Below are 25,154 nucleotides of genomic sequence, written 5' to 3' on the forward strand. Positions count from 1 at the left end.
GCATCTTCTTGTGGTCCTGTCATCCAATAAGCCTTGATTTTGGGGTAGACCATAAGAAAGCATCACTGGATGTTTTTCCAGTTTCATCCCCAAGAGCTAAGGAGTGATTTACCAAGTGGACATGATAAGACATATGCCCTATAGAGGTGGGAAGTAAATACATTCTGGACTTCTGCCTCTCTGCAAAGACACTAACAAAACACTAGCTTTCCATGCCCTTTGGCTGTCCTCAGAGCAAACTAATATCCTGATCTGTAAAAAGTCTCATGAAAACAAGCACACAACAGGCCAGTGGGATGTAGTTTGCATTTCACAGCTGAAGTTTGCAATTCATAGCTGAAAAGATAGAAGATGCATCCCCCCAAGAAGGGATGTGATTATTGCTCAGCTATTTATTGCTCAGCTGCTTGATCCACTTATCTGGTGGGTGAAAATTGACAAGACGTACAGCCTGCACCTGGCTTGTAGAATGTGGCCTGTATTTCTCACTTCCTAAGGGGCTGCCAAACAGGTCTGCTTTTCACTGTCTTCACCTTAGCCCAAATGACTTGGCGCAAATCAGCTTTGTTCGCTGTCTCCTTTGCATACATTCAGTTGGTATGACATCACAAACGTTACTGCTTTGCTCCATAGCAATGGCTGAACTCTGTGGAGAGAGGGGTCAGAGGCAGAGAAAACAACTCTTGAGCTCTGGAGGGAGACTATGAGAGGTGGAAAAGTGTGCAGGGAGCTGAATACACAGTCCAGCCTTGAGAGTGGAACCGGTGACTTCTTGTGTTGTGGTTGTTTAGCCACGGTTGTTTGCACAGTTTAGCCAGACTTAAGGCCAAAAAGTTAAAAGATGTGTCCTGTGCTTGTACTGTGATTGTTCTTCACTCATTGGGTTTTTTTCTTTTAATTTAGGTTAGACTATAGATCCAAGAGCTTGTTCCACCCAGACCGCTTAATTATAGAGGCAAAGAAAAGATTGTTGGTTTTGAATGGGAAGAAGCAAACTTTCATCCATTTACTTGGAAGCCTGTTCTGCTGAGACTGGCAAGAAATCTACCCACAGTTTTTTTCATCTAGGTTTGGCTCAACACCCGGAAGAGAAGTGAAAAACTGTCTTCTCAATGGAAGATGACAGCAAACCTGAGCAGAGCCCCTGGGCTCATCTACCAGATGTCTGTCTGAGGCATGTCTTCCATTGGTTAGATGACAGGGACAGATCTCATGCTGCCTTGGTCTGTAAAAAATGGAATTGGGCCATGCACTCGGGATCCCTCTGGAGAAGCAGAACCATCACATTCTGTGGCCAGCCATCAAGGGAAGACACACTGGAGTTGCAACGTGCACTGTGGTATGTCAAGAAATTTGCCAAGTATTTGGTGTGCCTTGAGATAAGGTTGTGGAATCCTTACAATACTGCCTTTACCCGAAAATTTCAAGTGACTCTCAGAGGTCTTTTTTCACACCTGGTTAAGCGTAACAATTGCCTAGTATCCCTGAGCATCAAGTACCTGGCATTAGACCGCTTGATCTGGAGAAATGTGGTCAGGGCTCAGTTTCTCAAGAACTTAGCTACTTTCCTGAAAAGAGTGAGCAAACGGCTTGATTATCTCAACTTAAAAGGAGCAAGAGTAACCTTGGAAGAAGGCTGTGAGCTTCTGAATTCTCTGAGCTACTTGACAAATGAAAGCTTTTTATCTGAAATCAATATTGAAGATTTCTTCAGTCTCCATCTTCCTGTCTACAGCAGCACCTTGTTCCACCAAACTATGTCCAAGTTCCATAGCCTGGTCATCCTGACCTTCAACTATAACTGCATCTCTGATGATCTGCTGAATATCCTTGGGGAGCACAGCGCTCATTCCCTGTGCACTTTGAATATCAAATGTCATATCCATGACCCTCATGGGCAAGTGATCCGGGGCGTGTCATGGGCAAACTTGGCCAAGAGAGCCCCAAAACTGAACGTGAACATCTTCTTTGAAAGAGTCATGAAGCATGATCACCTAGCCAGGATCCTGCTAGTGGAGATCCCAGTCAGGAGCATCAGTCTGCGGAGCTGCTATTTCACTCACCCAGACTGGACAATGCGACCTACCCTTACCAATCTCCTCCCAGTCTACTGGCATGTCCTGCAGGTAAGGGAAACAGTAGTGACATCTTGCTGCAGTATCACAAAGCTAAGCAAAGTAATCATATAGGCCTTCTGCGTAACAGCAGTCATCAGTAGGAATTCCTGACCACTTCAGTTTTGTGTTCAGAGGATAATTTTTATAAGTGAGCTATTTCAGTGTTCCAGCTATCGTCTAGTTCATGTAATTATCCTTGTCCAGTTACGATCCCCATTATGCTAGTCTTTGCTGTCAGGCTGATGTCAGGTTGCCCTCATAAAAAGCTAAAACACCCAAAATACTGGTGGTTGTAATGTCAGCTGTGAGCAAAAAGAACTTTTCAGGCAGGAAAATGTCATTTTTGTAAGAAAGCTTTAGGCTTATTCTGGTTAGACACCTTCATGTTTAGTAACTGATAACGCTTATCCTTTCAGATTTTTCTGAACCCCATGCTTTTGCAGGGAAATCTGCATACAAGGAAAATAGTCTGTACACCTTGATTGCTTACAGACCTGTAGTCTGCATCAGCCTGCACTGATGGTTTTGTTCCATTTTGGCAATGCACAAATGTCACACAGCAGATGTAAATTAACTGGTGCCCATGTCAAAGCACTTTGGTGTCACCAAGGATGTGTCAACAAAGGCGTGCAACAGCTGACAAGTATAAATGAGCATCAGGTCTTTATGTGCCTGAGGGAAGCACATGGCCTTATAACTTTCCTTAACTTTCCTTAAGTTCTGTTGCATTGCAGAGTTTCCCATAAACACCAGAGATCCGTAAAGCTTTCTTTGGATCTACTCTCATATCTGGGATAATTTCCAATATGTCAAATAAGATCACGGCATGAGCTGTGGATATATCATTTTCTAATGGTACTAGAAATTCATCCACTGACAGTCGTCACCTCCGTTGGTAACATTGAGAAACTCCTGTTTATTGAATTCTAGTTATTGTGCTCACAAGCTCTGTTCAGTAGCACTAACAGCGTTCATTCTTTTTAAAGAAATTAACACTTGAATTAAACAATGACCATGAGCTGTTGGACGATGAGCTGCTACAGCTTATCTTATCATGCAAGAGGATGTTATTTCTGAAAGTCTGGGCTTTTTTAAGTGTCACCTTTGTGGAGAGGCTGCTACAAAACCGTGCAGAAGGGAAATGCATTTTGACTACAATAAAGGTAAGACTTTGTGCTTCAAAAGTCCAACTCCCTTCCTCTCTCCAATACCCAGGGAAAGGTGGGGTCCCCATGCCCATAGAAAGAAGGTCATTTACAGAAATGTTAACATAACTACCTTCCCTATATTATGTTCTAGCATTATAACGAGCCTGAGAACCACTCACAGAAATGGGGCTTTCCAGCCTACTTAGTCATGTACAGAATACTATAGAAGTTTAATAACAAGCCCCAAAGGTTACACAAGTCCTTCCTAGACTGGAGTTCCCTCTGTCACCTCTAGTTCAAGCTAGGGATTCTCAGTCACCTCCCAGGCCCAGTGCATACATCTACACTTAAATTGAGGCAGGTGGGTTGAATCCCACTAAACTGCTGAAAGATATAAATACATCTCACTCTTTCGGGATGCTGTGTTCAACTGGGGCCAAACCACAACTGTAGCTGGTGTAAACCATGCTGCCGTGCTGCTTTGTGTACTAGATTCTGAATTCAGTAGATCCTCCCAGATCTGTGCAGATCCTGGGGATGCATCAGTTCTGGGGGTAAAAGGAATGCTGCTCTTCCCAAAAATTCTTCCACAGGAGATAATGTTTTCAGTCAGTTTGGAGTGAAAACAGTAAAACCTTAAGATTTTACTCAAAACCAAGGAATTTTGCTTCTCTAGATTCCTTATTAGTTACAGAGGCTTCTTGTTCTCACGAGCTGTAATGGGCTGAGGCTGCTCCATGTATCTGAGATACATGACTGTCATTTATGCATACAGGTCAGGATTTACACGGCCCGACAAGAGACCAGTGAAGAGGATTTGCTGTTGTGCAATATTTACAGGAAGTTCAAATACCTGATTGACTCAGAGCTTAATTATTTTGTCATCACCTACCCAATGGTGTAAACCACAGGATGAGAGAAGAACATCTGCAAGCAATGGACAGATCCATTAGTAAGGGATTTGAATCTTGACATCAGTGCCTCTGAAAGGGAGACACCATCACAGTAAGAGACAGGCAAGGGGACAATTTTACACTCCATGCATTAAAATGTTTGACTTGGGAACTGGTGTCCTGTGTCTCCAGCATCATTTATTCTTGCCCTTGCTTTGTTTTTCCTCGCCAGAACCAAAGGAAAGAGCTGAGCCCTTTTCCACCCTTACAGGCATCTCTAGGACAAATAAGGCCCTCCTCTTTTGTCAGCGCTTCTCACTGTAGAGCTTTAAGCACCTTACCAATGAAGCCCATCTCATAGTTTCCATTTTACAAATAGGGAAACTGAGACATGGGACGAGGAAGTGATTAGCCTGAAGTCAGCCTTGGCTTGATCTTGACTCATATGCAGATGCACTATCCAGTGTATCACCATTCCCTACTTCCTGTTAAGTTTGATATACACCCTGTGCCTAGTTCTTAACAGCAGATGTTAAGAACAAAACAAATCATGGCTAGTCCTGAGAGTCACCCCTCCCACTTGCCCAGCTTTCCAGCAGGTGACTTATGAGGAGACTCTTGCTCTAGCTTCCACAGCTTCTAGACGTTTCAATGGCAAAAGATATCACTGGTTGCACATGAGATAAAGGACATGAAAGAAGGGACATTTCTTCTTATTCTGGAGTTTTATTGCCAAGTGGGAGATTTCATCGGGCATTCTAGAGCATAGACAGCTGTGAAACAGATAGCTGTTAAGTACTAGGTCTAGGTCTGTTTTAATTACCTTGCACAACTAGAACCAGGACAGCATTGAGCCAAACCAATAAATCTGGAAGTTTGTCAATAAAATTTCAGCAGGAGCTGGCTCTTTGGAGCACACACAGTCTCCCAGTATGATGGCTTCAGAAGTTGTTAATGGAAACAGACTCTCTCATCTGCATGCAGAGCACTTCATCAATGTACAATGTATTCTCCTTCACCTGGATCTCCTCCTCCAAGGAAAGCTGTCGACGGCTCAGAGCTTTCAGCTCTGTCTCAGCCTGTGCCAGTGTGTCCTTTAATCTAACAGGAAAAATACAGACATACATTAGTTGAAAATATATGGATAGGTTTTTTTCATATGGGATGAGAATTCTGAGTGGAAAAAAAAAGATGGAAGGGGATTCACAGAGAGAGAACATCCATGCAGCTTCCCTTAAAGTGTCCTGCCCTTAAAGTGTCCTCCACTTCCCAACCTTTCAGGGACAATAGCTGGGACCCAATGTTACTTTGACTCATTAAATTAACCAGTAATCTATACAACAGATTTTCCCCTCTTTCATCATTTCCACTTGCCTCTGAATATTTTTTGTAATCTCTTGAACTTCACTAGTCAGCCTGTATTGCACTGTGTCATAACACAATTCCACATTGGGGCGATGGTTTCTTGCTTCCAAGCGTGTTTGAGCCACTTTAACGGGTCCTTCTTTATCAGCAATTGCTTTCTTTAAGGCTGCAATGTTCCTCTCCTGTGAGGCAGTCTCATCCATCACCTTAACAAATCCAACAGAAGGAATTGTTGCATTCTCTCTTACAATGGGTGAAATCATCAAAATCTTCTTTAATAGTTATAGTAATAATAATCACAGTAATACTCATTATGTTAAGATGTTATTTCATCAAACAATATTTTACAAAGGTCAGCCAGGATTATGATTTCTTCATGGGAAAGCAGGTGACACTGTTCTGAGTGAAACTGGAAATTTACCCTCAGCAGTTAATTTTTAACATTAACACTCGGTTTTCATGTATCAGATTTCGAGCACATTGACCCTGATTTTATAAGTTATTAGGCTCTTATATCACAGTCGTGAAAATTCTAGAGGAGCACCACGTAGCTAAAAATCACAAGGGAAATCCTGACTTTACTGATGTCTGTAGCAACACTGTGTAGTGGTACACACAGAGCTGAGAAAATAAAATCTAAGATGACTTTTTTTTGGGGGGGGGAAGAGGAAAATGTGGCAAGGGTTGCCAACATTGCAAAGGTAAAATTCTTAAAGCAAAATATCTCAAGACACTGGACTGCAAAACCATGTAGGTAACCCAAGCCTATTGTGTCCACTTTTTCACTAGCTGTCCTCTACCACTTACCATCGCAAGGAGTGTCTCCAGCTTGTTCTTGGCATCCTTGACTTCCTTCACCCTATTTCTAAACACAACATTCACCGTCTCGCGTTGCTTGCGCATGTCACTCGCCGTCTGTGAGAGGATGCCATCAATCAGTGCCCTCAGCGCCAAAGAATTGTTTCTCTGCTTTTCAGCCTTTTCAACGTTCATGTTTGAAAAATCTATCCAGTCTTCAGGGCTAACAAAACTGAAAGAGATTCAAAATAAAAGGTGATCAGCTGGCAGCATGAGGCCCTCTGTGACTTCATAAATCTGTAATTACTCCACAAACCCAAGAAGAAAGCAGTACTATTAACTGCACATCCCAATGAGTGCCAGTTGTGCTGGGAATTCTACAAACGCAAAATTAAGACCCTCTGTCGCAAACATTTCGGAATGAAGTAGACAAGGGTAGGATGGAAACAAATTTGCTGAAGTCACAGAGCAACTTTGTTGTAACTTTCCTTTCTCTTATAAAAGATTAAGATGTTGTGGGGGAAACACGGATAATAACCAGTATTTCTTAGAATACCTGTCATTAATTGAGCTGTTACTGCTAATAGCATGTAACTAACTGTTCACGCAAAACATTCACTTACTCTCTCACACAGTTCACCACCTATAAGGCAGCCACTTACAGCACCTGGTTGGAGCAATAGTTGGGAAGCCAACCCCCAGCTGTATCCCCAGATGGAGTCATACTTGTGCACCAGTGGCTTGGAGGCGGGTGTTTGGAAAGTTCCTCACAGGGTTCCTTGTTTCATTGGGTGGATATATAAAGCTGTAATTGTCATTTGCATATAGCACCAACACCATTCTGGATGCGGCCTGAGGTATGCAGCCTGTCGCTGATGCACGCTAACGTGCTGGCAGCAAGACCTGTCGGTCGCTTGGTGTTCCAAGTTTGTCACTTCTCGGAGAGCCAATAGCGTCCTTGGGATATTCACAAACACTGTTTTCTCAGTATGTTTCTCCTTTTCAGCCCATTTTTCTGTGGTAGTGATTTCTTCATCTAAGCCATTCACATTAACTAACCCACACAGAAGAGGTGCATTTGACAGGTTAATGACTGAGTCAGAAACTGAGTCCACACCTCATGTGTCCCAGTCCAGCGCTCTCCCCACTAGGACACCCTGGGAGAGAAGTTAGATCGCTAACTCTATTCTGGGTTTAAACAACATGTGAAATTTTTCCTTAGCTACTTGTGAGCCTCAAAAACTTTTAGTAAACTGCAGTTCACTGGGAACACAATTATTGTGGCTTATTTCACAGACTTTTTGCGGCTTATTTCACAGACTTATTGCACAGATACTAAAGTGATGGACAGAAGATTAAAAACAATCTACAACAGACAGATGATGGACAGATACAGCCTGTTTTATACAAAATTACTTTAATCTCGCTATTACTGGAACAGTTTATACTAGTCTATAATTATCATCTTCATTGAACTAAATAACCACTTACTTTCCTTCTATTTTCAGTGCATTATCAGCATATCTGATATCAGGAGTGTTGTTTGTCAAGCTAGCACAGTAATCATCAATTGTTAAAGCTGTGAACTTGTCCTTCAGATCCATTTCCAGGTTGTATTTTGCTGAACGGTTTAGTCTAGGAGGAGAAACAACCGGACTCTAAGCCAAAGTGTTGGTACTCACAGGTGTCCCTAATGCATGCATACATACATATGTGCATTAGGAAATACAAATGCTGTTATGGAATTCTTCACGTATGAACCGTTAGTTGCGAAGTCACAAAATCTAGGGCATGAAGTTACTTCCATATAAATGGACGGTACAATTCCCAGTGGAATTAAAGGCACAGAACTGGATCATGAGAAGACCAGGAATCACGTGCAAGTACTGAGTTCTAAAAAACGGAACTTCCCACCATTACTGATCGAATGGTATGAATTAGGACTGACCTCCTGTAACTGTTTAACACTGAAGGTAACTTTGGACCTGTGCTCAGCCTGACCCTACAGCTTCTCAGGATTATGGCTGTCCTACTTTTCAGCTAATCAGTATTCAGTTACGCTCTTTGCCTCTGCACCTGATTTGCTCATTGGTTTGTTCCAATGTACGTTCAAGCAAAGCAATAACCCCCTGGAGGACTTCAGCTTCCTTCACCAGTTCCTGTTCCACTTCATCATGCACCAAGTCAATCCCAGCTCGCCTCTGCCTAAACAAGAAGAGGAAAAGCCATCAGCCACGTTGGTCAAATGCTTGCAGGTAACAGAAGATGATAAAGCCCTGCTTTCCAAGTTGAAAGCTTTTCCTTGCCACATGGAAGCTTTTCCTTTATGGCCTTGGTTCCCCAGTGTTACAACACCTAAATCAGACTGTGACTCCACTGCAAAGAGAGGCAGGCCCTTAGTTTGCAGCCTTTCTTATTATTTGTTATAGGTTCATTACCTAGATTATTTTTTTCTCTTCCTAAATGCTTTTCTTCTTAATCTTCTCACCTGCTCAGGAGACACTTTTGGGCAACGTCAAGTGGCTCTTTACAGCTCTCCAAAGCTTTCTCCAGCCTAGTCTTGAAAGTCAACAGTACCTCTGTCTCATGAACAATCTGTTCAAGTTTGTTATCTAATTCTTGCTTCCAGAATTTTATTTCATCCCGTCTCTGTTCTGCAGAATGAAAATTGCAAATATGTAATTAATACAAGCCCATCTTATATGCCAGAGCACTGTGGGTCAGATCTTAGATATGGCTAAAACTAGACTTATTCCATAGTGGAGTGCACGTAGTGCGGTAGACTGACATGTGGAGGCAATTTTGCAACCCTGTGTCAGCAGATTTGGTTGGAATAGCTTTCTGTGTGTGTTTTGGAGAAGCAATTAATTTGTTATAAAGAATCTTCCTCAAAATATTTTTTAAAATATTATGGTTTTTTTCATATCAGAGAGCATGGCATTGACATATATTCCTATTTACTATCAACTAATTTTCTAAGTCCATCTTAAACATATAGCTCAAGTAACACATCTTGACACTTGCAGAATCCATGGAATTACCTATTTTCTTGTTGACATCACTTTGGGTTTTCTGAGTTGTCTTTTCTATTTCATCCCGCAGCCTCCGGCTCTCAGCTATCATGCGCTCTGACCTGGATTTCTGAGACTCTGTGCTGGCACACTGCATCTTGTTTGCAATGTCCCATTCTGAGAGATGAAACTTGGGTGGAGCTTGCAGCAGTCTGGCCATTGTTTTTTGGAAAGTTTCTGGATATAACTCACGTCAGTTCTTGGAATGTGGAACCTGAAAACAGGAATAGCATTATATTTGGCTGCAGAAGCAAAAAGTGGAGAAGGGTGAAAAGGTGCGTGAGGATGAGGAAAATACTTGCCCCTTTTACCTGCAAAATGACACAGGTATGAAAAAACAAGACTTCTTGCTCAAGGTTCCCCAAGACTTTGCTAAGGTGTGAGGGAGAGAGTTTGCAGTGGGAAAATGAGGAAACAGAACAATTTGGGAATGGAAGCTAGGAGGAGAGAGAGTAAGAGGCTTGAAAGTGGAAGGAGAAGATGGGCTGTCTGCGATAGGAGAGAGAAGAGAAAGGAAAAAAACTGAGACCGGTCAGGAAGGACAGGATTATTAATGGACAACTACAGAAAAATGAAAAAAAGTGAAAAAATATTAAAGATAAATAGTCTCCCACAGGTTGGAGAAGTAAACAACTTTTAAGAATATGACTGGAGAGGTGGGTGAACTCTAGGTTGTAAAAAAGAAATGTAATGGTCATTAGGAAAAGAAAAAAAAAAAGAGAGAGAAAACAGGACCTGAAAAGCTGAAGGAGGAAAAACAGCAAATAAATGAGGAAATGGAAAAGCCTTGAAAGGGCTAAAGCAGACCAAAGCACCCTGGCTTAATGTGACCAATGCCCAAAATATCTGCAAAGTCACACCGGTTCGATCATCAGTTTTCCCACCGTTGCACCGCGCTCGCCCCGCGTTCCCGGGACACCTCCCGGCCACGCTCCAGCACGGAGCCCACGCCCCCGCCGCTCCCTCACACACCACCTCTCGGCCGGCGCTGGCCCGGCCCGGCCCGGCCCGCCCCGAGCTCGGCCCCTGGCGAGTGCCGCGTCCCCGGGTCCCCGTCGCGGCCGCTCCCCCCCCGTGCTCCCGCCGCCGGCGGCGCCCGGGTCCGGCGAACGGCGCGCTCGGGCTGCCCGCGCGCGGGGCAACGCGGCGGTTGCCATGGGAACGGCCGCCCCGCGCAGGCCGCGCCCGCCGGCCCCGGGTGGGATCGGTCGGGAAATAGAAGCGGATCCCTCGTAGCGTTAAGGGGATGGGTCCCGCGGCTTCGGACGGTAACTTTTGATCGATTTATTGCAGAAATGCATACAGATAGCGAAAGCAAACGAAAGGTGTGTTAGGTGCGTAGCTATCTAAAATGTCAGCCATGAAATAGCCTTAGCAGCGTGCTCCATCTTTGTGGCAGCTGTATTCTTTCCTGGGACGAAAGAGATTGGGAGCCAGACGGAAGGCATGAAGGAGACAGAAGGGCGTTACAGCAGGCAGTGAGGTTTGGTCCCCGTGCAGCCCTGACGTAGTTTCGGTCGGAACGGGGATCCTCGGAGTTCCCAACGGGCCTGGAAGGGACGGACAAGCGATAAAGAAGCAAGTGACATCGGTCAGAAGGCATTCAGCTGGTCCGAGACAGAAGCCTGGGAAGCAACTGCAATTGTTGGCTGCAAATACAGTGCAGTGACAGCTAAAAAGCTACTAATGATCTTTAATTTCAAACAGTAGCTAAATTCTCTGTAACTACAGTGCCTCTCATGCCAGCTGCCACGTAAACAGAGACCCGCACACATTCCAGAGGAGAAAAAAAGAGGTTTCCACTGAAGAAACGCTGTCGTATAGAAAAATGCAGGTATTTCAGAGTTAGCCAAAGGAAAATACAGGCTTCAAAAGACATGGCTGACAGAACTGAAGCCATTAGGCTGAGAGGAGAAGGACCTAGAGATTCAAGAAGCAGCAGAGAATGGGGGCAAGACAAGCAAGGAAAATGAACAATATATGCTAACTGATGTAGGAGGGATGGGAAGCTGTGGTCACAGACACTCCTGATTCACGAGGCAAAGCAAAACTATGACTAGGCTGATCGTTAACTGCTTGCTTTCAATGTTGCTGAAATTGCAGACCAGACTTAATGTAACAGGTCTGAATGCTGGTGTTCCACTAGCGTCCAGAATAATCTCCTGTGAGGACAGGCTGAGAGAGTTGGGGGGGTTCAGCCTGGAGAAGAGAAGGCTCCAGGGAGACCTTAGATCCCCTTCCAGTCCCTAAAGGAGCTCCAGGAAAGCTGGGGAGGGACTCTGGATCAGGGAGGGGAGACATAGGACAAGGGGAATGGTTTTAAAAGAGGGGAGATTTTGACTAGATATAAGGAAGAATTTTTTTTTATGGTGAGGGTGGTGAAACACTGGCCCAGGTTGCCTAGAGAGGTGGGAGATGCCCCATCCCTGGAAACATCTCAGGCCAGGTTGGACAAGGCTCTCAGAACCTGGTCTGGTTGAAGAGGTCCCTGACCATGGCAGGGGATTGGACTCGATGGCCTTTAAAGGTCCCTTCAACCCAAACCATTCTGTGATTCTGTTTTTCCACCGAGGCTTTATCCAGACACAGAGCTATTTTAGCATAACCAGAAGTGGCTTTTAAATGCACCTTACATAAAGCAATGCCAACTTTTATTTTAGACACTTTAAAACTACCTCTGTAAGCCAGACCAGGTTGAAATTAATGACACAGGTTGAACTATGTGGGCTAGTTTAATACCTAATTACATGTATCCAAGAGTTTTCACTGGTTTGAGCATATGTTTAGATTAAACTCTTTATTGGAAATGTCACACAAAGGGAGAAGTGATGAAAGGCATCCATCCAATTATTGTACTTTCAAGGACTTCCCTGCTGTGGGAAGCTGCATGCAAACATAATTTTTTAAAGTAGGTGATGTCTCTGCTGAGATTACTTTGAAAATCTTGCAGAGAACAAACTGATCTAGCCTGTACAAGTAGGATCAAGTTGCCCATAAACTGCCTTAGATAGTACTGAATTTTAGATACAGTGCAGAAACATTAGAAAAGGCAGGAAACAGTCCATCTGTGTAAAACATATACTATGCCAATTTAATATATTGTTCTCTTTATCACTCGTGCTAAACACATTTACTGTCACATATATACACACACACTGCATTTTTTTAAACTTAAAATACTAAAAAAAATCCAGCAGGGGGCATACATTACATACTTTAATTTCAATTTAATCATACAATCTAATAGTCAAGATTATTAATATAGATCAGATTTCTTAATGCACAAAGCTGAAGGTTTTTTCTAAAACTATGTCATAGCACCATCTCCCTCATCAGAAGATGCACATGTGAACCACCAGCAGCTAAAATCAGCTTATAGTCTTCCACTCCCCTGCAGTTTGCTGGCAAGTACCAGGTGTCTTTACCATCACCTCTCTGAAGTGGGAAGATTTTAGAAAACCTGTACAAATAACTTCTGGGTAGCTGTGAAAACAAGCTAAATTATAGAAAGAATGTAAACTCCCTCTGGTGAACTGGCAACAGTTTTACTGTCTAAAACTTCCTTTATATAATTATTTGCTACTAGGCCGAAATTGGCCAAGCACTTACCTGTGTCTTTAGCACTCAGATCATACAGGAAAATCAACCATGACCTGAGGCTGTGAAGGAACGTGATGTATAAAGCCAGTATTGTCCCTCTTGTAGCTACGATGGAACTTGGCTCAGCTAGTGAATGACAAGTATTCTGCTGTAAGAATATAAATATGTGTATTGCGTGTGCTAGTTGTGGAAAGATTTCTCATCACGCTTACTCTAATCACTTCTCCAAAACACAAGTGCAGTGTGTTTATCTTTACAGTGTATTTAGTGGAGCAACAGGTACACACTTACTCCTCAGCATTACAGTCGTTCAAGACAAAGTCAAAACCTGAAGACAACAGCCCTAACACGACAAATACAAACAACCCACCCAGCCTCTGCCCACTTGCATTAAAGCTGTGAGATTCGCAATACCAAGGATCCTGCTGGTTTGACCAAGTATCTTTTAGATACTTACGTTAAGATGTGTATTTTAGTCTTTCAAGCTGTTTCTGTAGTGTCATAGCCTGGCTACACTTCAAACAGAACTTGGTGATACAGACCTTCAGCAGTTAACTTATATATATGTACCTTTGTACACTTTTGGTGTTGGTTTTTTTTTTTCCTGAGACTGATAACGAAGTGGTTCGTTCATTTGTGGTTTCTTAAGTAAACTTCACTAGAAAGGGAAGCTGTGGGTTATTTTCACCGATTTTACTTTCTTATTTGTCACTTCATTCTAAAGAGAAGCAATAAATCTGAAGAACGTTTGACATATTTTATTATAAATGGTCACCAATACAGAACCAAAGTCATCTTTATAAATATCTACAAAAAGCAGAAATGCAGGTTAAAAAACATTCTCTAGCATGAGCAGAGGGCTCGTGGCTTTCAGTTTTTACTTTCTATGAGCCTGACCTTAGGAAAGAAATAATTTTAAAAGGCTCCTTTTTTTTTTTTGAAGTATGCTTTTTTAGTGGTTTTGTTTTTAACATTCACTGTGAAAACACAAGCTCTGTTGATTTATCAAAGAGAAAAACAGAAAGGGTGACACGTGACTTTTTTTGTCCAGTGAATCTGGAATAATCCCACCATATTGTGGTTTTAAAGCTAAATTTAACTGAAAACAGAAACTAGTCCAAAGCATTTCAAAACTCCCACATCTTTCATATTTTTTTTGGCGTGTTGCCTGTCCACCTCAGAGTCAACATGAGGACTGAGCAAGTCGTAAAGGCTTCGTTCCTGTCCACACTGGAGAGTTGCTCTCCCCCGGAGCCCAGGTCAAAGCGCACTGGAGTCTTGCTTCTATTACAGCTGTTCAGAGGATTCTGTACCTTGCTAGCTACGCCCGTCCTGTAATCCTAAATCATGCAAACACACAATCTCATACACAGAACAGCCCCAGCTGCTGCTGTTCCTTATGATCAAGAAATTAATCCAGGACGGCCAGCAGAGGCTTTAGCAAGCCTCTAAGCAAATCACTTTAGATTTGACCATAACAGAGAAATGCTGCTGTGTAACATGGTAGTTCTCTGTCGCCCCAGTCATCAGGTAAGAGGCTATGTTCTCCTTCTGCTTTAGGAGAACAGAACAATGCCTGTTAGATGTGTGTGTGTGCGCGTGTGCATGTATGCTGGAGTTGGGGGGTAAGGGTGAAGGATTGCCCTAGTGGTTGAGTACTCTAGATTATTATTTGCTAAATGGAATTGTCCATCTGCTCTTTCTTTTGTGCTATGCTCAACAGAGAAGTGGAATTGAAGGTGCTATCTTCTGGAGTTTTACCTGCATTTTAAGAGGGAACACCTTCATAGCAGAGTTACCTGTAACTGCATAAAACGGTGTCCCCTGCCTAACAGAGATAAGAGCAGCAAATTAGCTTCCTGTGATTTTTAAACACAAGAATATTAAAAATCCAGTCTACTACTAGCACCACAATGATAGCATTTGCCTTTCCCTATGCTTTTTTTTGTCTTTTTCAAACATATTTCTGTATTACTGACATGCTGGTGTGATCAACACTTTCGGGCACTGCTCTGCAACACTTCAGTCAGCTGGCCACGCAGTTGAATGTAAGCAAAGGGACAGTAAAAAGCAAGAAATAACACTGTGTTCCATTTGCAAAATGTCGTTATTCCCATTAGCATACTGTACTTGACCCTTCTGGCTGGAGAGGTGTCGACGGTTTTATTCGAAGTGTCGTAGATGATTGTATAGAGACTGGACATAGGTGAACACACACATGGGATCTGGCTTGTAACCCATCATCATCATGTCATCCACTTCTATCAGACGGTCGCAGTGAGCCATTTTCCTGTAGCAATAATAAAACAGGTATAGCAAATCAAGAGTTAAATCTAAGGCCTGTAACTACTTCCAAGACTCATTTGGTGCTCTGATTTGAGCATCGCTGAGGCATTTCAGAAATCCTGAGGTTTATCATCAACATAGAAACATCAGAAACAAGTTGTATGTCCAGTTCCTATGGACTGCCAGTAAACATTGTATGCCTTGTGCTCTATGAACTCAGATTTATTTTTTATGATTGATATCGGCAAATTCATTAAGAATCATTCATTGCTTCAAGAACAAAATAATAAAACAACCCCAAAAAACAAACATAGAAGCAGGGCTTTTACCCTCTTCTGTGTAAGCAGAACTCACAAGGCTGATTTCTCAAGTTTAGTGTGTCAGTACTAAGGCTGGTGAGAATCACAGAGGTGAGAAAGCAGAATTCAAGTACTGCCTGAAGATTGTGAATGACCTGAACACAGGAGTCCAGTGAATTATCCTGTGTGTGGCAAAACCAACTCTGATTTCAGACTGCTGAGTCTCCTGTTCTACGCATTCTCTATGCAGAGCTTTGTCATCTTTTTTGGCATCATCACATGCTGGTGATATAGTGATATACAAGAACAATCATTAAACTCTTCACTGCCCAGCCGCATTAGACTTGACCTGGAAGCACTTCACAGAGATATAATGTGATACTCTTACTGCAGGGGGGTTGGACTAGATGACCTTTAAAGGTCCCTTCCAACCCAACACATTCTATGATTCTACTCACTCAGCCATCGTGAAGGCCAGCTCAAAGTTCTGCTTGCGATTAGCTGGGTCAAGCTTATTATAATCAAAAGCTTCAGGAAAGAAAGAATGCACAAGAGCACAGAATGCCATCCCATCATTCCAGCTTGAGGAGAAGTTCTGGAGATCAATGTGCTGTCATGATAAAAAAACATACATGTTAATGCAGCACAGGGGAACGGGGAAGACCAGCTGATTTTGCTCACTGCAGTTTTCTGTCCTCTCCCACTAACCAAAGCAACACAGCAGAGGCTTTATTTTTTCCTTCCCGTCTTTGTGTATCTATTACATTATTTGTATTCTGAGAAAAAATTGCATGCTCAGCAATAAAAGCTTTTGTCTGAAATGCCCAGATGCAAAGCAGACACACAATCAAGGTCCCTGATCCAAAGCTGACTGAAAACACTGGGAAGAATCTTGTCAGCGTCAGTGAGCTCTGGAGCAGGCCCAACGCACCAGCTCAGTATCTGCAGAAACTAAGGACACAGCTTATCCCTGTGAAGTATTTATAACTGAAGAACATTTCACTTTGTGGCTGAGAGTAACACTAGATAAAGACTATGCTTGCTTGCTTTGCCTTTCAGTAAGGCCCAATTCAATGCCTGTTTATATACAAATAGGTAGAAATATAGGAAGAAATATGCCTACTGCAAAACCTCACTCTTAGAACAAATCCTTATTTTTAATTTCAGCTGCCACAGTGAAAAGAAACATATTTGGACTCTTGTCTCATGCTGCTTTCCGATCACATAAAATTCAAGCCCGGGCTTTTCTGATAAGCAACTGGTAAGTAATTTTCACTAGTTCTGCCTTATGTATACTATAATTTAGAGTGTAGCAATACTAATACACCCTTTATAATAATGCTGAAAAACATTACACAAAAAAACCTAGAAAAAAAAATTTCTTTCTCCTGTAAATTGCTTTGGCAAGTGCAGTTTACGGTCAGGTAAAATTACTAAAATCTCAACTGCAGAATTCTTTTAGCTACACTGATGGTACCTCATAGAAATTAGCTTACTAACACCATGTATTTCAACCTCAACCATTTACTGCAAACTCACTTGTCTAATACCAGTAGAGAGTATTTTGGTCTGCTGTGTAGCAAAAGGGCCACGGTCTCCACGTACTGGCAAAATGTTCTTCAGATTTTGCCATATATAATGAGAATGCAGAAATCACAAGAAAAAAATAGGTGAGCGTATACTGAAGTCTATATCCGTAAGCACAAGAAGATACACTTTTCAGACAAATGCTAATGCATTGCTTCGACGGACATACAGAATCTCACTCATGCAACCACTGACTGTCTTGAAGTGCTGCCCATTCAAACCATGATGTTTGCATTACCTGCAAACTTGATGACCTCGAGAAAGTTAACTCATTATTTAGCATGTTTTACATTCACATTTTTGAGTACGTGTTTTTGGCAAATTCTCCTGAAAGAGAGAGAGCTGAAAGTGTTAGCATGTCTTCACCTTGTATCCTATGGTTTTTGAACGACACCAGTCTAACAGAATTTGCTTAATGCTGCTAGCGCTGGCAACCCCAAAACTCTGCGACCTCTTCAGCTTAGCTCTGGATTCTCCTTTTCCTCTGGAAAATTAACAGAGACGAGATTAAATTACATTCTAGAAAATCTTAAACCTACTTTCAGCAACATCTATGCAACCTTGCCCAGGTCAGCCCCTGTCTCCAGGTGATATTTGAGAAACACGTTGCTGAAACTTCAACTTGTTGGTCCTGCAAGAAAAACTCATTTTCTTTTCACTAAAGCCAGGATTTCAAGCCCTCTTCTATTTAAATCATACCCCCATCATGGTGCATAAGGAACAGTCCACCCTTTTGGTCATTAATGAATGGTAACACAAAGTCACTATATCCCATCTCTTAGAATGTCTGAGAAGGCAGCTTTCACGCCCTCTTTCCTGATAAAAGGCACCTGCTTCTTCAGCTGACCAACTCCAAAGCCAGAGGAATAGGTAGCTGTGAATTTCCAGGGCTCAGTCTGTGAAGTCATTGAAGCTATACGTCCCTTAGCTCAAAATCCTACATTGAGAGTCCTCCCACCCACTTGTCCTCTGCTGGTAATAATTGACAAATTACTTTCCCATTAAAGGAACCCATTCTGGAGGCAAGGGGTGTGACGTACTTTCCAGCATCATGTTCAAATTTCTCAAAAAGCGCTTTCCTGGCCTGTGCTCCTGAAGTCCGTGGGAGCGTCTGAGACCGCACCAGTTCTCGCCTCCTTTCAACTTGGCGATGTACAGTGGGGGGAGAGGAGTGAGAGCTGGGGGTCACATCACAGTAACTGTCAGTGGCACTGGAGAAACATAACATGAAAAGTATGAGGTTAAACAAAAAAGTAACTCTGCAAGTGCCAGGAGTCAGCATAAAGGTCGAACTGTTGCCTACTCTAAACCTCCCCAAAACAGCCGTTTCAAGAGGACCTGAATAGGTTAAAAGCAATGTAAGTAAAAGTCAAAGTTTTATTGACAGACAACACCACCTAATTATAGAAGAGTCTAAGGTACTTTCACAAAGGAGACATAGCTGGATAAGTCACAAATGCCTGGTAACACTGAGTAGAACAACAATTAAACACCTTTAAGAAAAAAAAAGTTGTGGCCACACAGGAGCATTAAATCCCTTTAATTTCCAACTTTGGGCCTCCTGGAGGGTAAGTCACATTTTAAAAATGGAACTTGAAGAGTAATTCCAGAAGTACTTTTGAAATTTTTACCTATAGTACACAGAATCCTGAGCTCATGTCAGTGTTGCTTCACAGACTGCAAGCTGGTAATTTGATCGAGAAATATAGGATTATGTTCTAATTTGTGTTTATTTGAGCCATAAACCACTTGTCAGCATTAATGAAGTAAGTCACACATTGCATTTGGAAATGTTCCCCATAACAGAGATGGGGAAACTGAGGCAGAGAGCAATGACATCAGTGTCACACATTAATTTCTGGTACAGATGGAGGTCGGATCTGACAGCAAGTTCTCTGGGGTGCTCAGTGTATCATGACTCAAGTATTGAAGTGCTGATGTTGGAACTAACTCAGAAGAAATGTAATGCCAAATTTGGGATAATTTTCAAGGCAGATGCAAGCCCAATTTAAGACATTTAAATTGGCTGCCCTCCCATTTTTCTTGACAGATAATTTGCATGCTGAGGATGCCTGGATATGTCAGTAGTAATTGTGACACCATGTAATCCTATATTAAACAACTGTGACTCCGAGTTAATCAAGAATGCGTAGTAGTCCTCAGCAGGTCCTTTATCTACAAACTAAACTCTAGGCTAGCCAAACTACGGATATTTGATGGCAGTCATATGTTGGTTTCCAAAAATAAGCCCAAAGTACAAATTTCAACACAGCTGAGTATTTTTAAAAGTGTTTTCAAAGGGCCTGACAACTTGCTCCTCCTAACAAAAATCCACCACTGGCACTGAGAGTTTTATTGACTAACACTGTAACAATGCCGAAATCCACAATTAGGTCTGCTTTAAACTGCTCTGCAAAAGATTTTTATTCCTTCCCATCTCTGCTCCACTTAGCCCTCAGGAAAGCTCACAACTTTTAATGGGCTTAAAATACAGCATCTGGGACTCACCTGTTCTCCAAGCCAGGAGAACACCTGTCCCTTCAGACTATACTGACCACAACAGCCTAACAAAACACCAAGAAAAATGCATACCTTTCACCAGTTTTGGTTCCACTACTCGTCTCACAGCTCTCAGTTGACGCAGACTGAGTAACAGAAGTGATACCCTCTGTACAAAAGCAGTAAAAACAAGATGCATCAGGGCAGAAACTTCTTTTATCTCCCTTCCTCATATGTTTTCAAACCATTTCCTGATAGATAGCGATGCATTGATTTTTACTCACCACAGTGAAAAGCTGCAGGCCTCTGCCTAACTTCCAGTATGCGCTAACAAGCTGGGGAGGGATTTTCCCCAGGGGTTCAACCCCTCTGCAAAATTGTTGCACTGCAGTGAGGATGGTGTAAACATACCAGAAAGGGCTGTGGGAGGATGCCTTTGATAAAACTGCTTTTGGGAAGGTTGGATCATTTCAGGCCCTTGTGCAGACCTCAGAGGAGGGCACACTGCCACAGACATTTCAGTGAAAGGAAGAAATGCTGCTATAGCTCAGCTTGCAACAGTCATTCTGGCAGACATAAGGAGTCCCTGGAAGTCTGACATGATTGATAGCATAATTGCTTAATTTCCACCAGGAAACGTTCTAGTTTGTAAAGTCGAACAGACTCCAAAGGTTGCAAAGGCGGCTTAAAAACAGCTTTGCATCTTCCTTCTCCCACCCCTGAAGTTCTACCTTTTGTGCTTTGTCTCTTATGAACCCATCTCCGGACTCCAGCTATGCTTTGTAAATGTGAAAAAACTGAGTATCTTGCCCAGTTTTAACACACTAAAGCCAAAACTTGTTGCATAAGCCAGCAACTCATTTACTGAAGGCTCCTTCTGTACCCAAAGAAGAAAGACTGGCATCTTAGAAGCAATCCAACCCGACTGCTGTCCAAATCACTCTCTGAAAATGCTGAATTCTCCCCACTGCTTATAGAAGGGATCCAGATCAGCTACACTTCTCACGTCAAACACCCTGGTATACAGATGTGGCAAATTTGAGACCGCAAACAATTGCCAGGTATTTGTGCAAATCTCAGAGGTTTTAAGCTGAGGAGGAGCGTGATCCCTATTCTGGATGAGCTACATCTTTGCTAAACCGACACTTGAGACCACTATGAATGCCAGTATATTGTGTAGACAGTAACAGCTTGGCAACATCAACCAGATGCACTTTTGGATAGAGCAGAACTCATCTATTTTGACTGAATTTGAAAATCCTTAAGGCATTTTGCCCTTTGACACATTCATATACAAAGGGGACTACTTACTGCTGTTCTGCTCAAAGGAATTTTCTTCAACATCCACTTTCCAACTGCCATTACCTTATGTTCAGTCACACTTTTCACTTGGTCAGCTGAAATCTTGACTGCCCAAACTGTCCGTTCTGCCACACTTTTCTCGCACTATTGTTTCCACTTCAGAGATTGCCTAACCATACACATGTACGCCACTGTGCAAAAAGGGTAAATAACCTTCGCTTTGAACTGTCTGAGAATCTGATACAGTTGAACAAGTTTCATGATACCTGGGAAACCGAATCTGCATGCAGTCTTGTTAGCAGTTTTAATATTACCATGTACCTACTAATCAGAACTACATGCTCAGATCTGAATCCCCCAGACATGCAGCGTGGAATCCCTCTCAATTTGTGTTGCATAAAGACACGCTGGTAGCAACACTCACCTCCAGTGGCAGATGAACCCATTGTTCTCACCGTACTTGAATTCCAGGCCTTCACTGAAACAGCAGAAAAAAAGACAAAGGAAGGCTTTGCTATATTCTTAGCTTTAATAAAATAAAAGTTGAAACAATAATCTGCAAATAATCCCTATCTCTTGCTGGAAATTTTATCTACTCCCTCTGTAATTTCTGACGCATATATATAGTCTGATCTGTAAGTGTCACTATCACTAAATGTATATGAAATACAGCTCAAAGATGAATGACTTCAACCTGAATGAAATGAGATTTCTTCTTATTTTTTTAAAGAAACCTCAATTTAGATATAAATAAGATTCTGCAATCACTCTGACTCGTGAATATGTGTCAGTCTGCCATTGGTCATTCCTCCCTACAAATGACTTTTGAACCTGTTAGCCAAATATCTGCCAAACTTCTCAAGGGGCCTCAGGTCTCAACACACTAAAAACTACTGCATATTTCCTTAAAATAGCTGGCTGCATTGAAGAGATTCTTCTTCATTAACTGTGATAGAAGATAGGCTGCACTATGAACTCAACTAGGCAGCAAAAACTCTAGGCAGATGTGACATTATAGCCTAAAGCTCCACCTAGGACCCACAATATTCTAAATCAGAGTGTCCCACCATGAGATATGTAGCCATAGAAGCGAGGTTTCATAATTACCACTAGGTCATGGGACAATCCCTGTAGCGCCAGTTTCTTGAAGTAAAGAAATGGTTCATAGCTTCAGCAAACAAATTATTTTTGTCTCTTTTACCTGACTGGTTGGAAGTTTTCACTGCCATCGCATTTTTGCTCTTGCTCTGTCCCAGCAGGCCAGCAGACGCATTAGTTGTTCCTGTTGAACAGATGGTCTCTCCTGAGAACTTCTCTGATATCCTGGTTACTGCAGTAACGGGAAGGTGGGGCATCTGTAAGGTGACTGCAGGGGCATGGGCCTCGGGGGAAGAGTCTGACGTGTGAGAAGAGGCCAGCTCATGGGAGACTTTTGCCTGACCTAGTGAATAAAAAGAAAAGGAAAGAGGAAGTAAGTTTTTTTGTAGATTTGTGTTACAAAGTTACAAACCAATTTCCATGCAACAACTTTCTTTTACAAGTCATTGGAATTATTCCACCTAGTTCTCCCTGTGGGACATTATACCACTCACAGCACGCTGCAGAAATAACCCTAGCGTAAGTGATCCCTGCAGCGATCGTATCTGCCCTACATGAATCTCGGCAAGAACAACTTCAGGTCATTAATCCACTGGCATCTGCATTTGGAAAGCTCCTCTTCTTCCTCTGTGCAGCCCCTGCCCCCAGTCTCCTGCTGTGGGTTAAGAGTCAGCATTCTTGTTCTTTTCGTGGTTTTATGAAACACTGTGTGCCCCAGTTTTCTCTAAAACGGATAGTAAGTCCTTTCTCCACTGAAGGATGATGGAAGCAGACAGGTAATATGCAAAATGTTTTGGGATGCAAGGCTACAATGGCAATCAGAATAGCAGGCCTTATTATCATTGGTGCCCCAAGATAACATGACAGTAATAGTCTCTAATTTATGAAACACCATAGTGCATGTTTAACAATAAAGTTATAGTTTAAAAGTTAAACCCCTAATTAGGAAACAAAGTTAAACGGTAACAGCGCCACAGCAGAACATCCATGCTGAAACCACAGCAGATTCTAACGCTTCCAGCATGTGAGAGCTGCTCTATCTGCCAGGATGAGGTATTTTACTGCTACTTCATTTCATGCCTCGTTCCTACCTGATGAAGACTGATGACCATTTTCAATGATGGAAGAACTAAAAACTCTTCTAAACTCAGGTTTGTGGTGGTCATCCAGGTCTACACTCTGTCAGAACAGACAACAGACACGAAAGCTAAATTTCAAACAGCAGCAAAAGTTAGAAGAATACCCATAAACACCTGCCAAGAACAGGTCTTCCTTGTGCTAGTGACCACAATACAAGAGGGGAACAATTATCTAACCCCAAGAGCACTGGCAATGCAGGACTTGTGTCAGTCTTCACATAACTTGTCCTCACAGACCCCGTGCACCTACGAGAGGTCTTCCACTGCCGTTAGATAAAAGTATCACCATCCACTGTGAAGGTGATGAACAGAAGACTCAGATGAACAGAAGAGACTGACTGAGACTGTATAAAACACTTAATGCTCTGCAGGTTTTTTCTGTTTGCTGCAGAAAAAATGACATTCTGATAACATATCATAAAAGCATTACATAAAGTATGATCCTAGAACTTTACAACTGCATCATAACCTGCAATTTCTGTAAGGATAGTTTTTTTCTAGGAAAAGCACCATTTTCCCCAATGGTTTTTCCCAATGTTTGCCAATATAGTTTCAAAACAATTGGCCAAGAATTTTTTTGGGCGGTTCTTCTTTTGTTTGTTGGTTCGTGTGTCTGTGTGTGTGGGCATGCAAAAAATCATGAGGAGTTACGTGATTTTTGGCTGCAGGAATTAAAGAAAGAAGAGACTGCTTCACAGACACATGATTACTTCAATTTAAAAAAAATGTAGCTTCCAAGAAGCAGCATACAAAAGCAGTAGAGTGAAATTCCCCAACTCAAAGTCCATGAAAAAATTTTAATTGGTTCTAGACGGATACTAACTACCAGATTGGCCAGAAATTTTATGAATCAACAAAGAAAAAAGTCTGTAATGTGCCGTTATAATCCAAAATTCTTATACACTCAGTCCAAACAAGTTTTGTGTTTTGTTTTTTTTTTTTAAAGACAGACAGAAAGACTGAAGATAGATACCGAAGAAGATTTTATACTGCAGGTAAGTATAAAACCAACAGAAATAACAAAAAAGGAAAATGGCAGAGTGTATACGTGTAATAACTTAAGTTTGTCTCTGCCTTTTGTACACAGGAAATATGGAGCAAACTGGTGATTTGCTTTCACTTATTCCACAGCTTCATCACAAATTATTAGAATAATTTATTTATAGGGTGGAAAAATATCTCTCTCATAAAATACAGAAACCATATGATCAATTCAAGATAAATCAACAAAAATAGTTTCTTGGAACTTGGCTGATGTTCACCATGCTTCTGTTTACACTCATCCAAACTTAAGAACACCAGACAATAATGTGAACGTACCTTGGAGATTTTTTTTAAAGTGTTTAATCTTGTTAGATGCTACAGAGTGCACAGACAGTTTTAGTATCTTTAGTATCTTTAGTATCTTGAGATACTAGAACTTTCATTATCTCAAGTACAAATCCCAGTCAACTCCTGGTAACTATGGTCTGAGATCTTGCTAAGAATTTGTTAAGTAGTATTAGATTACAGCAAGGCAGCCTAAAAACAATTTTGTCACGGAGTATGCAGTTGTGGACTTAGATTCTAATCCTCCCGGGTATTTAAGTGCCAACCTCCAACGGATTTCAATGGAACACAGGTGTATGTAGCAGAATTTGGGCTACACAACCACACTACTGAAGTCGGGGAAAATCCTTCTCGTGACTTTAAGGCTGGGCCCTCCATTCTCAGATCACAATCAGTATCCAGGCTTTTCAAGACTACAGCATAATTTGGAGAAACCATTAAAGTGTATAAAACCCCATTAGCCTGACTTCAAGATGAGCACCTACTGCCTCGTAAGAAAGTGTCTTACAAATATACATTACAATAAAACACAGAAAAGAATGGCGGCAAAACACTGAGATACTGTGAACTGTCTTTAAGGCTCAGCTTGGATGGTGTATTTTATTCTACCGGGTTTTATACTA

At 42.0% G+C, this 25,154-nt stretch overlaps 3 protein-coding genes and 1 long non-coding RNA gene across 10 annotated transcripts in view; 2 read left to right on the forward strand and 2 right to left on the reverse strand.

Moving 5' to 3' along the window:
- Positions 1–16,838, forward strand: FBXO39 (F-box protein 39). Of its 2 annotated transcripts, XR_012588392.1 has the most exons (4): positions 971–2,126; positions 3,104–3,280; positions 9,424–9,719; positions 16,745–16,838. XR_012588392.1 is itself a non-coding variant. In XM_074595229.1 (3 exons), the coding sequence occupies exons 1-3, from the start codon at positions 1,113–1,115 to the stop codon at positions 4,167–4,169; spliced, it is 1,320 nt and encodes a 439-aa protein (XP_074451330.1). In that variant the 5' UTR covers positions 1–1,112; the 3' UTR covers positions 4,170–4,336. The 2 variants fall into 2 exon arrangements, 1 of the variants encoding a protein (XP_074451330.1); XM_074595229.1 differs by lacking the exons at positions 9,424–9,719; positions 16,745–16,838 and adding an exon at positions 4,041–4,336 and having other exon boundaries at positions 1–2,126.
- TEKT1 (tektin 1) lies at positions 4,871–10,477 on the reverse strand. Of its 4 annotated transcripts, none has more exons than XM_074595230.1 (8): positions 10,365–10,477; positions 9,363–9,606; positions 8,810–8,975; positions 8,398–8,526; positions 7,813–7,956; positions 6,331–6,553; positions 5,533–5,729; positions 4,871–5,259 (listed from the first exon to the last, which is right to left on the reverse strand). In XM_074595230.1, exons 2-8 carry the CDS (start codon positions 9,550–9,552, stop codon positions 5,100–5,102), a joined length of 1,209 nt encoding a protein of 402 aa, XP_074451331.1. In that variant the 5' UTR covers positions 9,553–9,606; positions 10,365–10,477; the 3' UTR covers positions 4,871–5,099. The 4 variants fall into 4 exon arrangements, with proteins under 4 accessions (XP_074451331.1, XP_074451334.1, XP_074451332.1 ...); XM_074595233.1 differs by having other exon boundaries at positions 10,368–10,452; XM_074595231.1 differs by lacking the exon at positions 10,365–10,477 and adding an exon at positions 9,704–9,881.
- SMTNL2 (smoothelin like 2) overlaps positions 12,457–25,154 on the reverse strand; it is an 18,490-nt gene continuing 5,792 nt past the window's right edge. The window contains exons 2-9 of one of the 2 annotated variants that reach the window (XM_074595236.1): positions 23,155–23,242; positions 22,167–22,406; positions 21,390–21,443; positions 19,757–19,832; positions 18,205–18,375; positions 17,531–17,648; positions 16,036–16,187; positions 12,457–15,282 (exon numbers count right to left, since the gene is read on the reverse strand). In XM_074595236.1, coding sequence (XP_074451337.1) covers positions 15,156–15,282; positions 16,036–16,187; positions 17,531–17,648; positions 18,205–18,375; positions 19,757–19,832; positions 21,390–21,443; positions 22,167–22,406; positions 23,155–23,242 — 1,026 coding nt within the window. In that variant the 3' untranslated portion in view covers positions 12,457–15,155. The remainder of the gene's footprint in view (positions 15,283–16,035; positions 16,188–17,530; positions 17,649–18,204; positions 18,376–19,756; positions 19,833–21,389; positions 21,444–22,166; positions 22,407–23,154; positions 23,243–25,154) is intronic. The other variant, XM_074595235.1, reaches the window with a different exon arrangement.
- Positions 22,222–25,154, forward strand: part of LOC141746546 (uncharacterized) — a 4,233-nt gene continuing 1,300 nt past the window's right edge. Inside the window, exons 1-3 of one of the 2 annotated variants that reach the window (XR_012588394.1) lie at positions 22,225–22,436; positions 24,149–24,197; positions 24,290–25,078. This is a non-coding gene — a long non-coding RNA (uncharacterized LOC141746546). Of the gene's footprint in view, positions 22,437–24,148; positions 24,198–24,289; positions 25,079–25,154 lie in introns of those variants that run through there. The other variant, XR_012588393.1, reaches the window with a different exon arrangement.

The sequence above is a fragment of the Larus michahellis genome, chromosome 7 (genome assembly GCF_964199755.1).
Source record: "Larus michahellis chromosome 7, bLarMic1.1, whole genome shotgun sequence".
NCBI lineage: Eukaryota > Metazoa > Chordata > Aves > Charadriiformes > Laridae > Larus > Larus michahellis.